At 36.1% G+C, this 21,203-nt stretch overlaps 1 protein-coding gene across 1 annotated transcript; it reads left to right on the top strand.

The window, feature by feature from the left end:
- The first annotated feature begins 5,188 nt into the window (after positions 1 to 5,188).
- Positions 5,189 to 9,400, top strand: LOC109019947 (beta-glucosidase 13-like). Its single transcript, XM_035685308.1, has 13 exons — positions 5,189 to 5,347; positions 5,503 to 5,572; positions 6,290 to 6,348; positions 6,580 to 6,655; positions 6,854 to 6,931; positions 7,085 to 7,172; positions 7,380 to 7,635; positions 7,807 to 7,922; positions 8,263 to 8,486; positions 8,630 to 8,661; positions 8,776 to 8,878; positions 9,002 to 9,110; positions 9,232 to 9,400. The coding sequence occupies exons 1-13, from the start codon at positions 5,192 to 5,194 to the stop codon at positions 9,398 to 9,400; spliced, it is 1,536 nt and encodes a 511-aa protein (XP_035541201.1). The 5' UTR covers positions 5,189 to 5,191.
- Positions 9,401 to 21,203: the final 11,803 nt, after the last annotated feature.

Below are 21,203 nucleotides of genomic sequence, written 5' to 3'. Positions count from 1 at the left end.
GAAAAACAGCTGCGGAACAGTGCAAAAATACACTGTTGCCGTGGGTCACAGATACCCACTTTCCAACGGGTGCAAACGAAGACCCGAGATTGATAGGGTAGGGCCTAGAAAGGTCGGTGAAGCCAATGGTGGTGGTGGTTTGCCGTGGGTGGCGGCGCAAGGGGTGTTTTTAGGCCAAAATACCGAAATCAGAGATGGGCTTGGTTGTGCTTCACCGGTGACGGATCGGAGCCGGGGTTGGGTCCATTGGGTTTCTAAGAGGTCGGGGATGAAGTGGTAGGAAGATGGTGGCCGGAGGTGGTGCGACGGCGGAGCAGTGGTGCATGGAACGCCGCGGCTTCAATGGGTTCGTGGTGGCTAACGGCGGCACAAGGGAGGCTGAGATTGGAGGGGTGAGGTCTCCGGCCGGTGGGGGAGCTAGTCGGCCGGGCGGTGTCGCGCACGGCGGCGTGACGGCAGCGGGCTGGGTGAGGAACGACTGCACGGCGAGAGAGAGAGAAAGAGAGAGAGAGAGAGAGAGAAGAACTCGCGCGCGGGGAGGAAGACCAGGAGGAGAAAAGAAAAGCAAAGAAAAAAAAAAGAAAAGAAGAAAAGAAAAAGAAAAGGAAAATAAAAATAGAGGGAAAAAAAATGAGGTCTAATCCTCACATTAAAACTGCAAGTGAAATAAAATAATCCAGTGATTAAATTGAAAATAAATAATTAAACCCAACAATAAGTTAATTTAATTTGAGAAGAAATTTAAACACATAACAATAATTAATTTAAAGAAAGCACTTCAAAAAATAATTTTCGTAAACTAAAAATCATAAAAATAGTCTAATTAAAAATCCAATAATTTTAAAACAAGAGAATAAATTCTGAATCAATAAAAATAATTCATTCATTAAAATACACTAAAATACGGGGTGTTATATTTTAAGTATTTTGAAATTTACTACTGAATGATCGAAATACTTTTGGGATTTTACATTAACTTCCGACCCCAACCATGCATATGGAGTTTCTTAAAATCCTAACTACTTAGCTTATTGAATGGTTCAAATTTTTTTAATGCCTTGGCATGCGTTTCACAATATGTGATATGCTGAGTTTAGACCTGAAAGAATTTCTTGTTTTTCTTTATTTGAATGGTTATCATACATGATAACAAGTCCTCAAGTGGCAAATTCGAGTCATTGAATTGAGAATTGTAGTTTAGATTTGAGGGATTAATGTACATATCTATTTAATTATATAAAAATTAAGTTTTCAATTGCTGACTTAGCATTCATATCATAAAATAAGGAAATTAAGGGGTGAGAGAGACTTGCACCTAGTGAAAAGATAAGTGACCAAGCGCTGAGTCCAAAGGGGTTATGTGAAATGGCGAATGCTATGCCCCAGTCAAAATAGAGAAGTGACCAAGTGGTTTTTTTTTCCCAGACAAAACAGAGTACAGTTCCCCCCAGACAATCCCAGAAAAAGATAATTTTGCGGTCTCACAAACACATTCTCAGGCGCAGATTGGAAAAGCTTCAAAACCACTTATGCCTGAAGATAAGGTCTCTTTTGATTCTCTTCCTGTGGTAGTGCAAGCAACTATATCATATGCCTTTGTCTTCTTCGTGATTTTTCATTTCCATTTCCTTACTGAGTCTCCATGCGCACCACACTGCACACAAATACATCATCACGCCAATCCCACTCGAATGCCCAATTTTTTTCGGTGTGTTTGTGGGTTTCATGAAATCTGTGTTATTTTTCTTAAAGGTGAAAAGGCCTCAGAGTTACTGTCGTTTTCATGGGCCATCGCTTCGGCGACGGATGCAAGCTTCTGCAGATTCAACTTCACGACGCTATCCACAAACAAACGAGTCTTTTCCTTTGTGTTTCCATCCGATACATCCACTATATAAGATTCCAACACCACGGTCAAGAAAAAACTAACACCAAGAAGATCACATCCTTTAAAAAATGAAAGATTCTGAAACAAACCATCAAAAGATGCAACCCAACAGCATAATATAAACCCAAACAACTATGAAACCGTCGCTTTCTCCATAGCATTAGGATGGATAAGCAAGAAGCAAAAAAGAATTACTGATACCTTCTGAAAGCACTTTTCTTCATTAACAAAAAATAAGAAACAATTAAAGGAAAACAAGAAACACAAAAGCCTTTATTGTTACCTTCTGAAATCAATTTTCTCCATACATAAACGATATCATAAAAAAACCATCAACAATGGTAAGTGTTGAAAGAAAATCTGAATCTTTAACGGTAAAGAAAATTCTTCTTTTTCAACCAACGGCCAACGCAATTAGAATCGAAAACCCAGATTTCACAGCGGAGATGATCGCCGGAAATAAAATAGAGGAAACAGAACAAAGAGAGATGGTCGAACCTGGGTAAAAGAAATCGAAGAACTCTCGACGAGGTTTTGATGGAAAGCAGAAGAATGGAGGACAAGGGATTATGAGGCACGACGATCTGCCATTTGAAGCGCATGGCGTCGCAACACGACCTTGGCATTCTGTGTCACTTGGCCCCCATGCATCGCACCGAGCGACCCTCCACGAGACCCTCTCTCGCACTCTCTCGCTCTCTAAAGAAAATATCGAATATGGGATTTCACCTTGGGTTCGTGACAGAAACTTCAATCCGAAGTTCTGTGAGTAATTAGTAATTTCTTTCTTCTTCTTATGACTCTTCTCAGATCTTAGATTCTCTCAAACTTCCCATCTGGATCGTCTTCATTGGGTGGTAATATTTTTCTCTTCAAATTGCGTGCCTTTTTAATTTCCTTTCCAACATAAGTTCTAGATTGGATTGTTTGACACTCTTCCATTTTGTCTAAATAAAATCTATATTAAAGAAAAAATCAACTTTAATGTGTCAAATCTCTGATGGTTTCGGTGCAACGTATGCCGGTAAGGAAAAAATGTGCGCAATCACGCATTCTCCATATACATTTTATATAGGCATTCTTCATGAAATATTTATTGGTAAAGTGAACTCTTTTATATAGGCATTTTCCATTTTATATATATTTTATATACATTTTTTTAATAGTTGTAGTAGTGATTATATATAATCAACTATTTAGATTTATAAAATTTAGTATAAATAACGGTTTGCGCATTGCGCATTGCGTGGATTATAGGCTCATAAATTTAATAAAGGAGCTTCCATCCTAAAAGACTTGAATTAGTTTAATTAATCTAAGGTTTTTATATATTTTCCTATATTTTTTATGGTTCAATGATCTTGTGTTTGTTAAGAAAACAATTTGGTCATATATCAATAAGTAATTCTAGATACAGTCCAACAATATACAAGCCCTCCCGTATTATTTTTTAGAAAAAATGGGATCAAGTACCATTAAAAACATAATTTTTTTCTTGTGGATCCCAAATTTACTTGATCACTTTTCTTAAATAGAGTACGCGAGACTTGCACACCCTAATTATACTGCACATATCAGCTCTCTATTCAATATATAAGATTCTCTTATGGGATTTTTATTGTTTGAAATTTTGTTGTGTTAACATTTATCACATGATGTGATATTCTAAGGTTTATATACACCTTGGGGAGTGAGATAATATGAAAATTTTGTGAATTATAATAAGATAGTTTGTGAATAGTAGTGAGATAAAATTTTGTAAATGGTAGTAATTTTTTTGCAAAATGGGAGAAAAAGTTGAATAAAAAATATTATAAAGTTAAAATATTGTTAGAATATAGTTTTTTAATTTTATTTTTGTTTAAAAATTTGAAAAAATTGAATTGTTTTTTATTTTTTGTTTGGAAGTATGAGAAAATTGTAATGATTAGTTCGAAAATGTTATAATAATTAATTTAAAAGTATTAATATTTAAGTGATGTTTGGAAATGAGATGAATTGATGAGAATTTTGAGATGAAATCTTTTTTCAAACTAGTCCTTAATTTGATTGGTCATTCCATCATCGACTACTCTTTGGGAAAGTTCATGGTCTTTATTAATAATACAGCCTCAGGAGTTTGCAATTTGCATGTTCACGCAAAATTGTTTGAGTGGACACGATTAGACTATTCATGTGAGAAATTCTCTATCTAAAACGTATTTCTCGAATATATCTAGAGATTCTAGATCTTTAATTGTCCGATCGAATTAGATTATAATTATATATATATATCAAACTAAGTTAATATTTAAGGCCGGCATTGCGTGGCGGACATACACAAGCTGACTGACCTGTGATCAGGATCCGACAACCAAAACATGTCATTTACCGAATTAGTTACGACCTTTTTAAGGAATAAGCGGCATGCATGCCGACAAATGGCTCCCAAAGATTAAGCCAGGAAGAAAGGCTTCATCTTATTATAATTTTTTATTTATATAATTATCAACATAAATCCAGATTCATGTCTCTTATACTTAATCACGTTCTTGTTTTCACCATTAAAAATACGTAACTATATATTCCGATGGACCGATACTGCGTGTGTTGATTTACAACACATATGGCCGGATAAATTATACTTTCATCCACAAACTTAGAATAATACTAACAAGCCTATATAATAAGACCTCTAAAACAAGCCTAACAAGCAATGCACAAAAAAAAACAGAGCAGCGCTGCATACAACGCAGCCCTTCAAACGTTCTGCACTAATTCGCAAAAAACCACCTTTGAATTAATTCCTTGCAGCATGCGATCTACACCGATTTGATGCAAGGCCCCATTTATCTATTCTAATTAAACCTCGCAGCATGGAAGGTAAGTCTATAGTGTTTCTCCATTTCGCATCTCTCTCGCTTGCACCCCGTCGAGCGAGCCAATCCATGACAGCATTCCCTTCCTTGAAAACATGAGAATACTTATAATCCATATTTTTTATCAATTCATACATAATATCAAGACTGATTTATTGCATGTTTAGATGTGATGGCGACATAACAATATACTATTATGGGGTAGGTAGATCATTTGCCTTTTCTTCTTGACATTCTCTGTATTTAGTTAGGATTAAAGCATCTAACATAAAATACAGATATAGAGGCATAAGTACCGAACAAAAGTTTCATTTAGAGCGTCGTAAATTCATTGGAAGTGATGTTATGATCGATGCATATTTGACTAAGATCTATATATATATATAAAGCGCAGTTAACAGTAGTACCACCGTCGATCGAGGATAATCAGATTGAAGCAGTACTTATGGGAAATCTCCTTTTAGGTCTCTTAGTTATTCTTTTCCCATTGACAAGTAGTGGTAGTAGCATTGCTATTCCACCTACCTATGACACAGCTTCGCTAAACCGGAGCACTTTTCCGAGAGGATTCATTTTTGGCACGGCGTCAGCGTCTTATCAGGTAAGTATCCCCAGATTTTTGTACCTTCTTTCCTATATTTTCGTTCCTCTAATGTCATGGGATAATATTGTAAAGTTGTTATAGAAACAAGAAGTTACGGGATGTAAAATCTGGACGAATATAATTAATGTATACATTCTTATAATTAATGTCAGTACGAAGGTGCAGCAAAAGAAGGTGGTAAAGGACCATCAACATGGGACACTTTCACCCATAGATATCCAGGTCTGATCTCTATTGCTCAAATAAAATGAAATTGATCAGTAATTACCAAACAATATTGTCGTTATAAGTTAATTTCTGTTTAATATGTTCTTTTGGTACACAACTTAATGGTTTTGCATCTATACATCTACATGTTATACTACCTGTTTGTGTATACATGATACTATTATACGATATAAAACTTGAGTAAAGCTCACAAGTGTATGCCCCAGTACCTTAAGAGAAATGTTTGTTGCACAATCAAATCTCATAAAAATAAAATCACAAATTGATATATGGTACATCATATTGCAAAAATGATTACACTGTATGCACTACAAGAAAACTACTCATGATTATCGTTGTAAATATTTCGTCACAAATGTTTATTTTTCTTGTCGTGAGTAGATGTAATATATTACATATACCCTTATTAATTTGTTAAGTAGATCTCTTTGTAAACCTAATTAACAGTACTTCTCATATTTTTAATGCTAGTTGTGTTGAAGTAGTGTACAAGACCCTTATTATTGCTCGTTTTCTTTCATCAGTAACTAAATCTTTGATCCAAAACCTTCCGACTAGACACAAATCTCTCTATGCTCTAGCCGGCAATTAAGTTGGCTACGTATTTAATTAGTTAATTAATTAATTGACGTCCTTTGGCCTCAATTGTTAGAGCAAACACCCCACTTTATGACATTCTATTTTACAAAATATTCGACCATGAAATTGCAGATAAGATAACCGATCACAGTAATGGAGATGTAGCTGTTGATCAATATCATCACTACAAGGTATGGTAGTTCCATTAATATAAGAAAAAATTAAAGATCATTTATTATACCATTATTACTCACTATATAATTAATATCTAATATAAATACTCTTTAAGTCCATTACATGCAGCAAGTTGAATTTTAGTGTTATTGAGCAAAACTAGCGAGAGGTTAATTACTTCAAGGGAAAATGATCTTCATCGTATAAATTTTGTAATACCTTCGATCTGAGTTTTGTGACGCATGCAGGAAGATGTTGGGATTATGAAGGATATGGGTTTAGATGCATACAGATTCTCAATCTCATGGTCCCGACTTTTGCCAAGTATGATTCTTATGATTATTTGCCTCAATTAATTTGTACTTTCTGCCATAAAATTTCAGAAAATAAGGGAAAGAAGAACTAGATTGACGTAAAAACTGGACAATATTCAAGTATTTTAACTACCAGCTAGGTTTGGAAATATCATACTTCTGTTCTTTTTCTTTTTTGGTCTATTCTTAATTTCTTCATGAGTGGCAGATGGGAAATTATGTGGGGGTGTGAACAGAGAAGGAATTAACTACTACAATAACCTCATCAATGAGCTGCTGGAAAAAGGTCATGATCTAGTACTCTTGGAGTTCCATCTTATATATATCATTTATCATCAGATTCTTATGAACCCGGCCAAGTTAAAAAATCAAATAAATAATCTTATGTAGTGCTCAAAATTCACTCTGTACGTCGTTTACCATAACTGAATGCATGCAGGTCTAAAGCCATTTGTGACACTCTTCCATTGGGATCTACCCCAAGCCTTAGAAGATGAGTATGGTGGTTTCTTAAGTCCTCAGATTGTGTAAGTACTAATTCTGTAATAATTTATAGTGAAGGGTTAGGTTTGAACTCATGACCTTTCCTTTAATACTATGTAAAAACACAAGTACTTATCTTAAAAGTTTAAACTGATGGGTAGATATATATAGATTTTATTATTTAATATATGTTTTAACAGGTGATGGTCTAACTAATTAGAACTTCTTATTTTTTTGATAATTATACAAAGGGATGATTTTGGGGACTATGCTGAACTTTGCTTCAAGGAATTTGGTGACCGGGTGAAGCACTGGATTACACTGAATGAGCCACTGAGTTACAGCGTCGGTGGATATGCACTTGGTGTTTTAGCGCCGGATCGATGTTCGGATTGGCAAAATCTAAACTGTACAGGTGGAAATTCTGCGACCGAGCCATATATTGTGACACACCACCAGCTTCTTGCACATGCAGCCGCAGTTAAAGTGTACAAGCAAAAATATCAGGTTCCACACAAGAATGATTATTCTATAACGTATACATGGGTATCTCTCAAGTACAGATGCATATTGGATATCAAATATTGTCCATACATATAAAACTTTACTTGGAAAAAAAAAATACATTGTATCTTTAGTACAAGTAAAATGCAGAACTCTCAAACTGAGTATGCGCAGGCAATACAGGAAGGTACCATAGGAATAACGCTCGTCTCAAACTGGCTAGTTCCATACTCCAATTCGACGTATGATCGTCACTCTGCACTGCGAGCACTTGATTTCATGTTTGGATGGTAAGTACTGCTTGATTTCTTTAATTTATAGTTTCTTTTTTTTCCCCTCGTAGAACATATATATTATCGTTCAACTCCCGTATCTATAATTAGTTTTGAGCAACTATTCATCTTAATTTATCATATAAATCAATCAAACCATATTGAGTTGGAATATTTGAAGAAATTTTATATGCCAATCGCATGACTTAAATGAACAAACCTCTTAAAATATATCGTATTAGTTAGCGGATGTGATTGAGAATGAAAAAAAAAAAAAAAAAAAGATTAAAGATCTAAAGAACATTTTTCTTACAATCAAATATTATTTAATAAATTATGCTTTGGATGGATATTGCAGGTTCATGGACCCATTAACAAATGGTGACTATCCACATATCATGCGATCTCTGGTTGGGAACCGATTACCCAATTTCTCGAAAGAGCAATCCATGGCGGTGAAGGGGTCGTTTGATTTCATTGGAATAAACTATTATACCACTAATTATGCAGCCCATGCAGTACCTGACGTCCCGAATGCTGGAATTTCAAGCTACTTGATAGATATACGTGTTAATCTCTCAAGTAAGTACAAAATACTACGCATTCATGGACACTCGACGAGATTATGATTATAATTAATTTTCCAATTATTAATATTCTAGCAATAATAACATATATAACTGGATCGACGATCATAGTCATGACTTTTAATTTTGCTGTGGCAGCCGAGCGAAATGGGATTCCTATTGGTCCAAGGGTGCGTGACAATTAATTATATTATATATATATAATAAGTAGTCGATTATCAGCTTATCTGTACATGCACAAAGAACTCCATTTTCATTGAATTATACACATAATTTAATTGCAGGCTGCTTCTGACTGGCTATATGTCTATCCGAGTGGAATACAAGATCTTTTGCTCTACACAAAGACAAAATACCATAATCCACTCATTTACATCACCGAGAATGGTAATTAATTAAAATTCCAAGCTTATTATTAGTTTTCAATTAATATCAGCCCATAACTAAGATCATCATGATACCATCAACATAAATGATCCACCCTGCTATATATTATATATAATATCACAGGGATTGATGAGTTTAATAATGCCTCTTTATCGCTCGAGGAAGCCCTCCGGGACAGCCATAGAATTGACTATCACTACCGCCATCTTGCATATCTTGATGCAGCTATCAAGTAATTAGTGCTTAAACGTTTCTTTATAGAATTTTAGCTTTTTTTGTTCTTTTTTGAGCTCTATGAATTCCAATATTAATAGTTGACCAACTTATAAATGATGCTGACTTTGGTTTAATAGGGATGGCGTTAATGTCAAGGGATACTTTGCGTGGTCATTGTTAGACAATTTTGAATGGACTTCAGGTTACACTCTTAGATTTGGCATTTACTATATAGACTACAAGGATGGGTTGAAAAGACATCCTAAACTGTCCGCCCATTGGTTCAAGCGTTTCCTCAAGAAATAGACATACCATGCAAACTGCTAGCTCGAGTTCAAGTGCATGCGCGCCTGCAAACGTTGGATCATTAGCCGTCTCCAAACAATGATCCCAAGATTGTTTCTTCTCTATTATACGTACATGCTTTTAAATAATATCAAAGTTTACATCTTAAATATTTCGTAAGGGTAATGCTACGTACGTACCAAGGATTTGTATAGAAAGTTTGTTTCAAATTAAAAGGAAAAGTTGTTGTATTTTTATGTGTGCACTAGGATAGTCATAATGTGAGCCCATAATGGGCTGGGCTATTTAGTGAGCACTTGAAGAAGCCCTTACTCTCATCCCATATATATATAAATGGAGTTGGCTCATTAGACTCCATTTAGAGCGCCCATTTGTGTCATAGAGAGAAGAGAGTAAGGTCTTGTTTATTTTCAAAACTCCTCACAATCCATCTTATCTTATATTATCTAATCATTACAACTTTTTAAAATTTCTACACAAAATAAAATAAACAATTCATTTTTTTAAAATCTCAAAATAAAAATAATATTTAAAAAATATATTCTAACAATATTTTATTCAACTTTTAACTTTAATCTAAACCCATTTAATCTCATATCATCTCATCTATTAAAACAAACGAGGCCTAAGTCTCCTCAACATACAAACATCAGATTATTTTAGGAAACACAAAAGTGATGGCTAGCTCATCTACTAACCATGGAGGATGTATATTTTCTTCTATTCAGTTTAAGGATGCTATGATAATAGACAAACATGGTCTTATTTTAAATGTTTCATAAATTGGTATCAAAGCTTCCTGTCACATTTTCATGGTTGTGTGAACTCTACCATTACCTTCTTCTTTTTCTCTATTGGTTGTTGAAACTAGGAGATTGTGTGCATTCATTTTGTTGTTGAGCCGAGAAGTTGTGTACAAATTTATTTTAGTAACCAAATTTCGGAAAGGAGTCTTGTCATTTACAAAAGAGAAAAATAGCGGGAGGGGAGATGGAGGTCAAACACCAATGTCTGTGTTCTCCTTTACCTTATTCATGGAGAAACTCCAGTCGAAGCTAGTATGTTGAAGGTAAAAAAAAAATGATTTTGTGAGTTGGGGTGGCCTAGAACCAAATACTTTGACATCTGGTGACGCTTAAGACAAACGTCTGTGTTGGGTTGTGGTTGGAGTGAGACGCAACCACAAACAACGTTAAGGAGTGGTATGGGCGACACTGCATGGTTGTCATGGGGCAAGTGAACAGACATAGCTTGCTCCTCCTTTCTTTTGGTTATTTTTTCTTCTTTTACTTTTGAGTATGTTAGAAGTTGTCTTTTACTCTTTGCAAGTAAAAGTTTATATGTATATATATATACACATATATATATATTGTTTTCTAGAATCACTTTATGGACAAGCCGTTCATGTGAAAGTCTCATTTAGCTTTTCTTCTTTTAAATGTTGGTGCATATATTATATTTTAGGGAAACTTCAAAGGCTCCTATTAGCCTTTTATTACTTCTGTAAAGCTAAAAACCTGCCACATTAAATAAGAATTCTACGCATCAGTAACTATTCACTTTCACACCCCATATCTATAGTTTTTTTTTTCATAGGGTGTGGAGGTATTTTTATAGGGTGTGGGGTAGTGAATAATGACTTATGAAAAGAATTTTTTCACATTTATATATTGTTTTAAAAAATACAAAGCTGCCATATTCTGAAAGGCTGCAAAGGATGCTTTTAATTTTTTTAATCAAGACAAAAATATTGTCTGCATATCATGAACGGGCACACCGGCAATTCTGGACCTTCTTTTCAGCCTTTTCAGCTTCGACAAACTTGTCTCACAATGGCCCAAGTGTTAACAAATAAAATGTTATGTTGAGCCTCTATATAACAATTGCTTATATGAACATGTGTGTATATATATCTTCGTGTGAAAAAGCCGATGATTTAATTGGTTATGTTTCCGCCTATCGTGGGACCAATCATGATAAATTGTTAGATATGGTAGGGATTTATTTAAATATATAAATATATATATATATATATATATATTGGGTATTTTGTGGGCTATTGTATTGGCTCAAAAAGCTCCAGGTTCTATTGTCCTTCTCGTGCAACTAGAATCATTGAATCGGATATTAATTGTGAACATTCAATTCCATGAGAGATTGCATTCAAGGTGAAGCGTGTCATTATCTTGATACCTATTATCTCACCATCTATAATTTTACATTCGCCTGTAGAGCACCATGTTGCCATTACTCAAGAACCCGTTATTGACAATGGACCTACTATAGTTGAAGGGACAACTAATGATGTTCATTTGAGGAGATCACATAGGTCACGTAGACCTGCAATCTCTTATGACTATATGATCTATTTGCAAGAGTATAAGTTTGGTGTTAGATTGATCCGGCTTCTTTCCAGGAGGCCATTGATAATCCCCAGTCTTCACATTGGGTAGAGGCTATGAACAATGAGATGAGATCCATGTGTCAGAATGATGTATGAGATTTGGTTGAGTTACTGAATTGTCGCAAACCAATAGGTTGCAAATGAGTCTTCAAAACCAAACATGATTCTAGTGGCCAAGTAGAGAAGTACAAATCTAAACTCGTTGTTAAAAGGCTTTAGCCAAAGATAGGGCATTGGCTATAATGACACATTCTCACCAATGTCTACCAATGACTCATTTCGGATAATCATGACACTTGTACCTCATTTTGACTTAGAGTTACATCAAATGGATGTCAAAACAACTTTTCTTAATGGCATTTGTCTGAAAAAGTATATATGAAGCAACTAGATGGCTTTCAAGTGAATAATAAGAAACATATGGCGTGCAAGCCAAATAAGTCAATTTATTGGCTTAAACAGGCGTAAAGGCAATGTAATTTGAAGTTTGATGAGATTAGTACCTCTTGTGATTTTAAAGAAAATATAGTTAATCAATGCATGTACCTGAAAGTTATTGGGAGCAATAAATCTTTCTTGTGCTTTGCATGGATGGTATATTACTCGCAACTAATGACATTGAGCTTTTGCTTGAGACTAAGTGTATGTTGTCTTCTCATTTTGATATGAAGGATCTTGGTGAGGCATCATATGTATTAGGTATACAGATTTTCCGTGATAGAGCTAATGGTATTTTTGGATTATCTCAAAAAACTTACATTGATCGTGTTTTGCGTAGGTTTAGTATGCAATCGTGTTCTTTTGGAAAATCACCTATTGTGAAAGGTGATACACTTACTAAGTCTCAATGTCCCCAGAATGATGATGAGAGGATTCAGATGCAAGCAATTCCGTATGCATCGGTTGTTGGTAGTTTGATGTATCCTCAAGTATGTACAAGACCAGATATTGCTTATGTTGTGGGTGTTTTTGGTTGATACCTGAGCAATCTTGGTTTGAGTCACTGGAAAGTTACAAAGAAAGTATTGAGGTATTTGCAAGGCACTAAAGATTATATGCTAACATATTGGCGATCCGATATTCTTGATATTGTTGGATATTCCGATACTAATTATGCAGGATGCTCAGATGACAGGAGATCTACTCCAGGATATATTTTTATGATAGTAGAATGAGCGATTTTGTGGAAAACTGTCAAAGAGACACTTGTTATCTCTTTAACTATGGAGGCAGAGTATGTGGTTTGTTATCTGGCTACATGTCAAACTATATGGTTACATGATTTTATCTCAGGGTTGGTTATTGTGAATACTATTGAGAAGCCAATGACAATATTTTGTGATAACTCTGTAGCCATTTCTTTCTCTCGGAACACTAGAAGCTCTTTGCGATCCAAGCATCTTGATATAAAATATTTTTTTGTTTGGGAGAAAGTAGCGGAATCTAATATTTATGTGCAGTACATGCCCACGAATCTTATGTTGGCTGATCGACTGACTAAGAGTTTGGCTCCAAGAGTGTTTCGAGAGCATGTGCCTCATATGTGGTTGTTAGAGTCTTCTATTCTATTAAGTTAGTAGGAGATGTATCTTTGTACTTATTGTTAGCACTTGGTTACTACATTTCATTGTGCATACATATATATAAATATATATATTATGTTAATTATGAGATATTTTGTGTTTGGAAGTGAGACACTATGAAGTAGTCTCGTTGGGCTTCATTTGTGAATCCGGCAATTACCTTTGTGTTGATATGTGTGTTGTACTTTCATGTTATTTGTCTGGATATCGTGATTGTAGGTACTTATTTTGTGTTGTGCATCCTATCGGTGTACTCATAACTTGTTGCTTGCAAATGTACTTGATCCAGATTGTGATCTTTGAATGCAAATTCATATTCAATTTATGTGTGAATGACTTTGCTGTCCAAGTGGGAGTTTGTTGTATTTTTATGTGTAGACTAGCATAGTCATAATGTGAGCCCATAATTGGCTTGGCAATTTAGTGAGCACTTGAGGAAGTCCTTATTCTCACCCTATATCTCTTTATATATATAAAGAGGTTATGAAACGGAAATTTCTTGTTTTAATGGAGCTACAGTAAATCTAATGATTTTTAGTTAACTTTCCGTTATATCCGTCTGGGCCATCAAGAAAGGAAAATAATGCTTCCAGCACCAAGAGCCTCATCGTATTCATCGTACTCCATCATAGAGTTCCCGATATGCCTCGTTAATGGCTTATGCCAACCCCCAAAATCTCCCTCCGAGTTTTCAAATCCCTCTTTCAGCGTCGCTCCAAAGCCTTATCGCGCCTCCTTTCCTCCACTCCACTGCTAACCATAACACCCATCTTACACTTTCCGAAACTGTTATAAGCCCAAATTGAGATAAAGGAAATAGCTCACTTCGAGGGTGGGAGCCTCTAGAGAATGAAAGGAAATGTATTCTGTTTGTATTGATTTGTTTGATAAGTGGAGACACCTCCATACATAGACGCTATATGTTGTAAATCTGTAACTAACTTGAGATAAGGATAAAGCTACCTAGTAGCATAGTAATGCAAATGACAAATAACAGTCCCTTATAAATGGGCTCACAATAACTACTATGGGCCAAGGCTTACTCTTGAACAATTAATCATAACTCTTGTTTAATGGAAATACTAACTGAAGTGTACCTGGCCCAAAGGCCCATCCGAAAGTAACCCTCTTTTACTTCTCTTCATGTATCGTATCCTTTGTCTCCCTCTTCAAGCCGTCGCCCAAATGCAGCTTAGGACTCCCTGGTAGTCATCCACGCCTTTGAGCTGCCGTATAACAGATTTTCCCCCTTAAAATACCTTGCCCGCAAGGTGTGGAAATGATTCCTTCAACTTGTACTAATTTTCCCAAGTAGCATCATCTTTGCCTTGCCCTTGCCATTTTACTAAAATTTCCACCACTGGCTGATTGTTTAAGGGTCGAATACGTCGATTCAAGATCTCCACCGGTTCGGGTTGAAGAATTCCACGCTGATTCACTAGAGGTAAGATGGTTGATACCAAGGTTTACTCCCCAACTCTTTTCTTAAGCTGAGAAATGTGGAATACTGGGTGAATGTGGGATGTGTCGGGCAGTTTCAGCTTGTATGCGATTTTGCCCACTCTAGCCTCCACTTGAAACGGCCCATAAAAACGAGGAGCAAGCTTCAAATCATGGCGTTGGGCTACTGAAACCTGTCGGTAAGGTTGTAATCTCAAAAATACCGAGTCGCCCACAGTAAAGTTTCGATCTTTCCTCTTCAAGTTTGCGTATTTCATCATTCTCTCTTGAGCCTTGCTTAAATTGTAACGAAGAAGTTGGATGATGAGATTTCTGTCTTTCAACTCTGTTTCAACCTCCTCTGCTTGCGTGGTTCTTGGAATGTATGAAGTTAACTTCGGGTGTTTATACCCGTATAAGGCTTCAAATGGAGTGAGCTTGGTAGAGGTGTGTTGAGTGGTGTTGTACCACCATTCTGCCAAGGGTACCCACTTGACCCAATCCTTTGGTCGATCACCCACAAAACACCTCAAATAGGTCTCTAAGCTTTTGTTCACAGCTTTGGATTACCCATCAGTCTGCACGTGATAAGCTATGCTAAATTCTAATTTAACCCCTTGCACCTTAAATAATTCCCTCCAGAAAGTACTCGTGAAAGTGTTGTCTCGATTAGACACTATTGACTATGGTAACCCATGCAGTTTGAGTATATGCTTCACAAATAGCTAAGCCGCTGACTTAGCCATGTAGGGATGACCCAAGGGTACAAAGTGACTGTATTTGTTAGGCGATCAACCACCACCCATAGAGTACTGAAACCACTGGAATTAGGCAACCCTTCGATGAAGTACATGGTGATGTAAGTCCACGGTTGTAATGAGATGGGAAGAGGCTATAGTAGACCATTAGGGAAATTATGATCTGTCTTCTGCTGCTGACATGTTTGGCATCCTTTGATGAATGCCCTTAATTCATTCTTCATCTTAGGCCAGTAGAACTCCCTTTTTACCCTGTGAATGGTTTTATCCATTCCAGAGCGACCCCCCCATGAGCTTCCATGCAAAAATTCCAGGAGTTTATTCTTAAGTGAGATATCTTTAGCCACATAAATCCTCCCTTTATAATACAACACTCCTTTCCTCATAGAATAATGTTGAGGTGCCTGACCCTCCTTACACTTAGATAGCAACTCCAATGCCCTCGAATATAGCCTTGTCGAATATCTTCCAACCACTCTAAGCTTGGCACGGACAACAGGGCCACAGAAACTTCATCTTCTTCCATTTGTCGAGAAAGAGCATCAGCCACCCTATTCTCTATTCCCCTCTTGAATTCCACTACAAAGTCATACCCAAGCATCTTACTTAACCACTTTTGCTGCATGGTAGTACCAATTTTCTGGTCCAAGAGGTATTTCCCATTCCTGTGGTGGAGGAGTTGTTGGATGAATTAAGTGGGTCTAAGGTGTTTTCCAAGCTAGATTTGAGATCTGGTTACCATCAGATCAGGGTGAAACCCGATGATGTACACAATACAGCCTTCCGAACCCACGAAGGCCATTACGAATTTTTGGTTATGCCATTTGGGTTGACCAACGCCCCATCCACTTTTCAGAATCTGATGAATGAAGTATTTAGACCTTTTTTAAGGAGGTTTGTGCTGGTGTTTTTTGACGACATTCTAATCTATAGTAAGGATGAGGAGAAGCATCTACAACACTTACAATTAACCTTAGAAACTCTAAGGAAGTACCAATTATTTGCTAAAGAGTCTAAATGTTGTTTTGCATGCTTGGAGGTGGGATATTTGGGTCATTTAATCTCGGCCCAGAGAGTTAGAATTGACCCTGAAAAACTAAGGGCCATGGTAGAATGGCCAACCCAAATCTATTAAGTCTTTGAGGGGCTTTCTCGGGTTGACAGGGTAATATAGAAGGTTTATAAAAAATTATGGAGTGTTGGCTGCCCCATTGACAGCTTTATTAAAGAAAGATAATTTTAAATGGGGGGATGCTGCAGATGAGGCATTTTTTAGGCTAAAACAGGCTGTAAGCAGCCCACCAGTGCTGGCCCTTCCAGATTTCAGCAAAGCATTCGTGATAGAGTGTGATGTTTCGGGCAAAGGGGTTGGGGCTGTACTCATGCAAGGTGGCCAGCCCATATCTTTTTTCAGTCAAGCACTCAAAGGTAGGGCACTCTCCCTATCTACTTATGAAAAAGAATTATAGGTAACATATATGAGGACGATTACAAGGACTAAGACTCCAGCTTGCACTTCTTGACCACGAGTTTGATGACCTAGGTATTTTCATTTTTGTTGAAATGTATTTGTTAGATTTTTATAACGGGGTCACCTCTTGGAAATTGATGGTCCACATGCACATAGCAAGGCTATGTTTGTGTTCCAGTTTAGGTTGAATTTCAATATGTGATTTTTTCTGTGGATGAAAAGTTCTGTTCATTTTGGTTCAGATTATGATACTCTCAGAGCACGGGACTCTGATAATACTTCCACAACTCCTTCGATGAGTGATGAAGATATAAATGCATTACCAGTTCACAAATACCGGGCTGCTGGCTCTCAGAAGTAAGTTCATTTATGAGCGGGAATGCGTCTTTAAGCATATGGCAACTCCTTTTTAGTCTGCAGTTATCTATAAATTGATGGATCTAAAGACTATGATATCAACAATTCAGAACTGAACCTAGGCTTAGTATGTTCACCTAGTGGAAAGTTACTAACTGCTTGTTACAATGACTACGTTTATGGTGAAGAAAGGAATGAACATCTGATCCCAGTTGATCCCAGTTGGTAATGGATGAAGGGGTACTGAATTTGTAACTTTGGATCAATAGTTTACTTTGTTTAATTACTATACTGTTATTAATTTAAATTATTTGACATTAATGACTGCTGATTGGTTATAACTTACCAAGAAAATCCTTAGAAAATCTTCTCTTTTATTTGCATCACTTAACATTGGAGTTTGATTAAACTAGATGGGTGGAGGAATGCATTCTTCCACAAATGCACAGGGAATATTCATGTCTAAACTGCTGTCTATTATAATTTATGTTAGGTTTTTGTGAATTAATTTTGAATTTGACTGCTACTTTGCAAAAGTTATTTATAAAATTTGTGCCAACCTGGATGAGTGTAGGAATGCATTCTTCCACAAATGCTAGGGGATTTTTTTTTTTTGTTCTAAACTGCTGTATATGAAAAATTAATATTAGGTCTGTAAATTAACTTTGAATTGGATCGCTAGTTGTGCAAAAGTTATATATAAATTTGTGCCAGTATCCATGACAATTGTTTGAAAGGACAATTTTTCTGTTTATGGTGACAGCTCATCTCTTCAACTGGAGTCATCTTCTTCAGACCTGGCTGAGGTTGGTTTTTTTTTTTTTTTGTTTTTGTTTTTCCCCTCACTACAAGAAATCAGGCCTATAAATTTGTTTTCGTTTTTGTTCTGCATTTTGTCAGGTTATGGTTTCCATGAGGATGGATTAAAGGTAGCGACTAGTGGTCAATAATTTCTGAGTTATAATGATATATGATGTAACAAGGTGACCAAAGATTGTTCCTCTTCTAGGATGTACTTCCTACATAGAACACCCAAGCCTTTGGGAATGATTGTGGCCAAACCTGTAGCTTTCTATGCAGTATTTTTCTTTCCAAGAACTATATGGTTGGTTGAATGCATCTTATAGTGTATCTTCTTGGCAGGCTGGCATGGCTGCTGCCCATAGTATGCTTGGAAAAAGTTGTGCTCTTTTGAGCAACGCAAAACACATGGTACCTTCTCTGATGGAAATGGGGGCGCGCCTTTCTGTCACCAGGTTCCTTAGACATTATATCTCAGCTGGATGTGTAATGTGAGTTTACTATTAGTGGAAATCCCTGTCATAGGCTAGTCTAACCTCATACCAAGTATTATAGTAGATAGGATGCCACTGTAATCACTTTTGATATAGTACTAACCTTGGCCAGCTGCTACTACCATGTTTATTCATAAAAAAAAGGCTTAATACTTCCAGCGAATATCAATTTGTACAACTACAATGTATTCGTGCATTTTTCTGCATGATTCAAAGTGAAAGAGGTGCATGCAGGTCTTGTCAACAAGACTATAGATTTGCAGGGTCCCTTATCTCCAAGTAGGATATATCCTCAGTAGATTTAGTTCATATCTTGATCTACAATCAGTATTGTTTTTAGGTTTGTGCTTCCCACTTGTGCAATATCTTTTTTGAGCAAGAACATACAATTTGGATGTGCATACTGTTTTTTTGTGGATTAAGTTTTTGGTTGCTTAGAGCTAGTTTTGGTTGAAATTTAAGTTCACTTGGTACTTCTCATGTCACCTCTTGAGGTTGAGATGGAGGGATGAAATAAAGGAATAGAAAATGAAAAATAAGAGGTTGAAATGTTAAGAGAATAGAGAATTAAATCTACTGATTTATTGCAATGTGATTGTTGGCAAGACAAGAAAATAAAATCTACAAAAAGCTAGTTAAGTAAGTTACATTAAATTTGTTGTTAATTGGAAAATTTTATTTGGCATTCTTGTGATACTCTTCAATGGTACTGCTCCCTGTAAATGTGTTTTTTTAAAGTACTTTGTTGTTAAGTTCAATGATCTTGCTCAACTCTGTTTTTTCCCTTTCAACAAGTTTGGGATTAGTTTTGGTGCAGTTCTTAGTATAGTCTTAGTATAGTTACTATAGATCTTTGGATTTTTTTTAAGTATGTAAAAAGAATATTAGGGCAATCCATAGTGTAAGGTAAAATTATTAAGCCTGCAAAACTTGGATGTGTATAATATTTTCTCTATACTGTTTTGTGTATTTTTTTATTTTATTTTCTGAAACATCTTTTCCGGCGAGTTTTTCTCGCCGCAAATAATTTTTTCATAACAGAAATATATTTGCGGCGAAATAAAGTCGACAAATAGTAAGTTATTTTCGTCGATTTATGAAGTTTTTGTGACGATATATATCGCCGGAAATAGTAGATTTTAAAGGTCAACCGAAAGGCCATTTCTGTTGATTTTTTAAACATTTGCAGCAGACTAAAATCGCCGGAAATAGTAGTTTTTTGTGACGATTTTTGCCTATCGCCACAATTGATCAAAAATGGCTTTAGGATTTCGGCGAACCTGTAGTGATTTATAAATCGCCGAAAATAATCAAATGCAGCGATTCTGATAAGTATTTGTGACGATTTTGAGCGCTGGAAAATGCCAAATTTCTTGTAGTGGTACTCCGTCGTGGAGGAACTCGGTCACACACAACGACCTTCAAATGAGTAGTAACTTCAGCAAATGTTGGAGTGGAAACAATGTATTGTAGGTAATAATGCTTTTAGTAAAACAGATTAAAATGCATAAGCGTTTATCTTTGTTATTGGATTTTTCTTTTGCTTATGTATATCTGCTTCTATTTTAAAGAGTTGAAGAAATCAAGTCCGCTTTTCATTGTGTTCGTTGATGCACTCCAGAGCCTGCATCTTAGATGAAGTTGTTTATTCTTCTATTTAATGCATTCCTTTTGTTTGCTTGATTTCGGATGGCACAGACGCCACTTCACGTTTCTGCTGGTTATAGCAGGGCCGAGATAGTCAAATTTCTTCTTGATCGGCAAGGGACATATAAGGTTGAGTTGGAAGCCAAGAGCATGGTAAGTAGTAATGTAATTGGGTTTTTTGGAAAAAGTGCATACATTACAATGATGCTTGGGATTTATTAAGCCTATGCTCACGACTTAATGATCTTGTTGTTGATTCCTGAGTGTCAAATTGCTGTGCTTCGCAGTATGGAGAAACTCCTTTGCACATAGCAGCAAAGAATGGGTGCAATGATGCTGCATAGTTGCTTCTTGGTCATGGTGCTATTATTGAAGCCAAAGCAAATGTGCTTTTTCTTATTACCTTATGATCCATTTTTTGAAGAGTTCAAATTAAAAGTGGGATTTGGATTTCTGATGGTAAACTCTATATTGCGTTGTCTTATTAATGCAGAATGGAATGACACCATTACATCTTGCTGTTTGGTACTCATTTCGAGCTGAAGATTGCTTGACTGTCAATACATTGCTTGAGTACAATGCTGATTGTAGTGCTAAGGATAATGTATGGTGGATTGCAATTGCTTGCCATGATTTTGGCTTAGTAAAGATTCTCCCTTTGTAAATAATCGTAGTTGGTGTAACATTTGAATTGAAGGAGGGCATGACTTCAACCAAAGTAAGTTAGATCATAGCTTTAAAATAATTAACGGTGATTAAGTATTTTAAATAAAAAATGAATTATCATAGAGTAATTTGTGAAATGTGGTTATATATCTGGGATGTGCAGGCGGTTGAGGTCGACTCGA

This window comes from Juglans regia, chromosome 14, assembly GCF_001411555.2.
Source record: "Juglans regia cultivar Chandler chromosome 14, Walnut 2.0, whole genome shotgun sequence".
In the NCBI taxonomy this organism is placed as follows: Eukaryota; Viridiplantae; Streptophyta; class Magnoliopsida; order Fagales; family Juglandaceae; genus Juglans; species Juglans regia.
This window is presented reverse-complemented; position numbering and strand designations above follow the sequence as displayed.

What these genes read in the sequence shown, in the direction of transcription:
- LOC109019947 (XM_035685308.1), top strand. Translation starts at nt 5,192, where the DNA reads ATGGGAAATCTCCTTTTAGGTCTCTTAGTTATTCTTTTCCCATTGACA. An exon ending in ATCAATATCATCACTACAAG is followed by an intron (nt 6,349 to 6,579) that starts GTATGGTAGTTC and finishes TGACGCATGCAG; the next exon opens with GAAGATGTTGGGATTATGAA. An exon ending in TGTACAAGCAAAAATATCAG is followed by an intron (nt 7,636 to 7,806) that starts GTTCCACACAAG and finishes GAGTATGCGCAG; the next exon opens with GCAATACAGGAAGGTACCAT.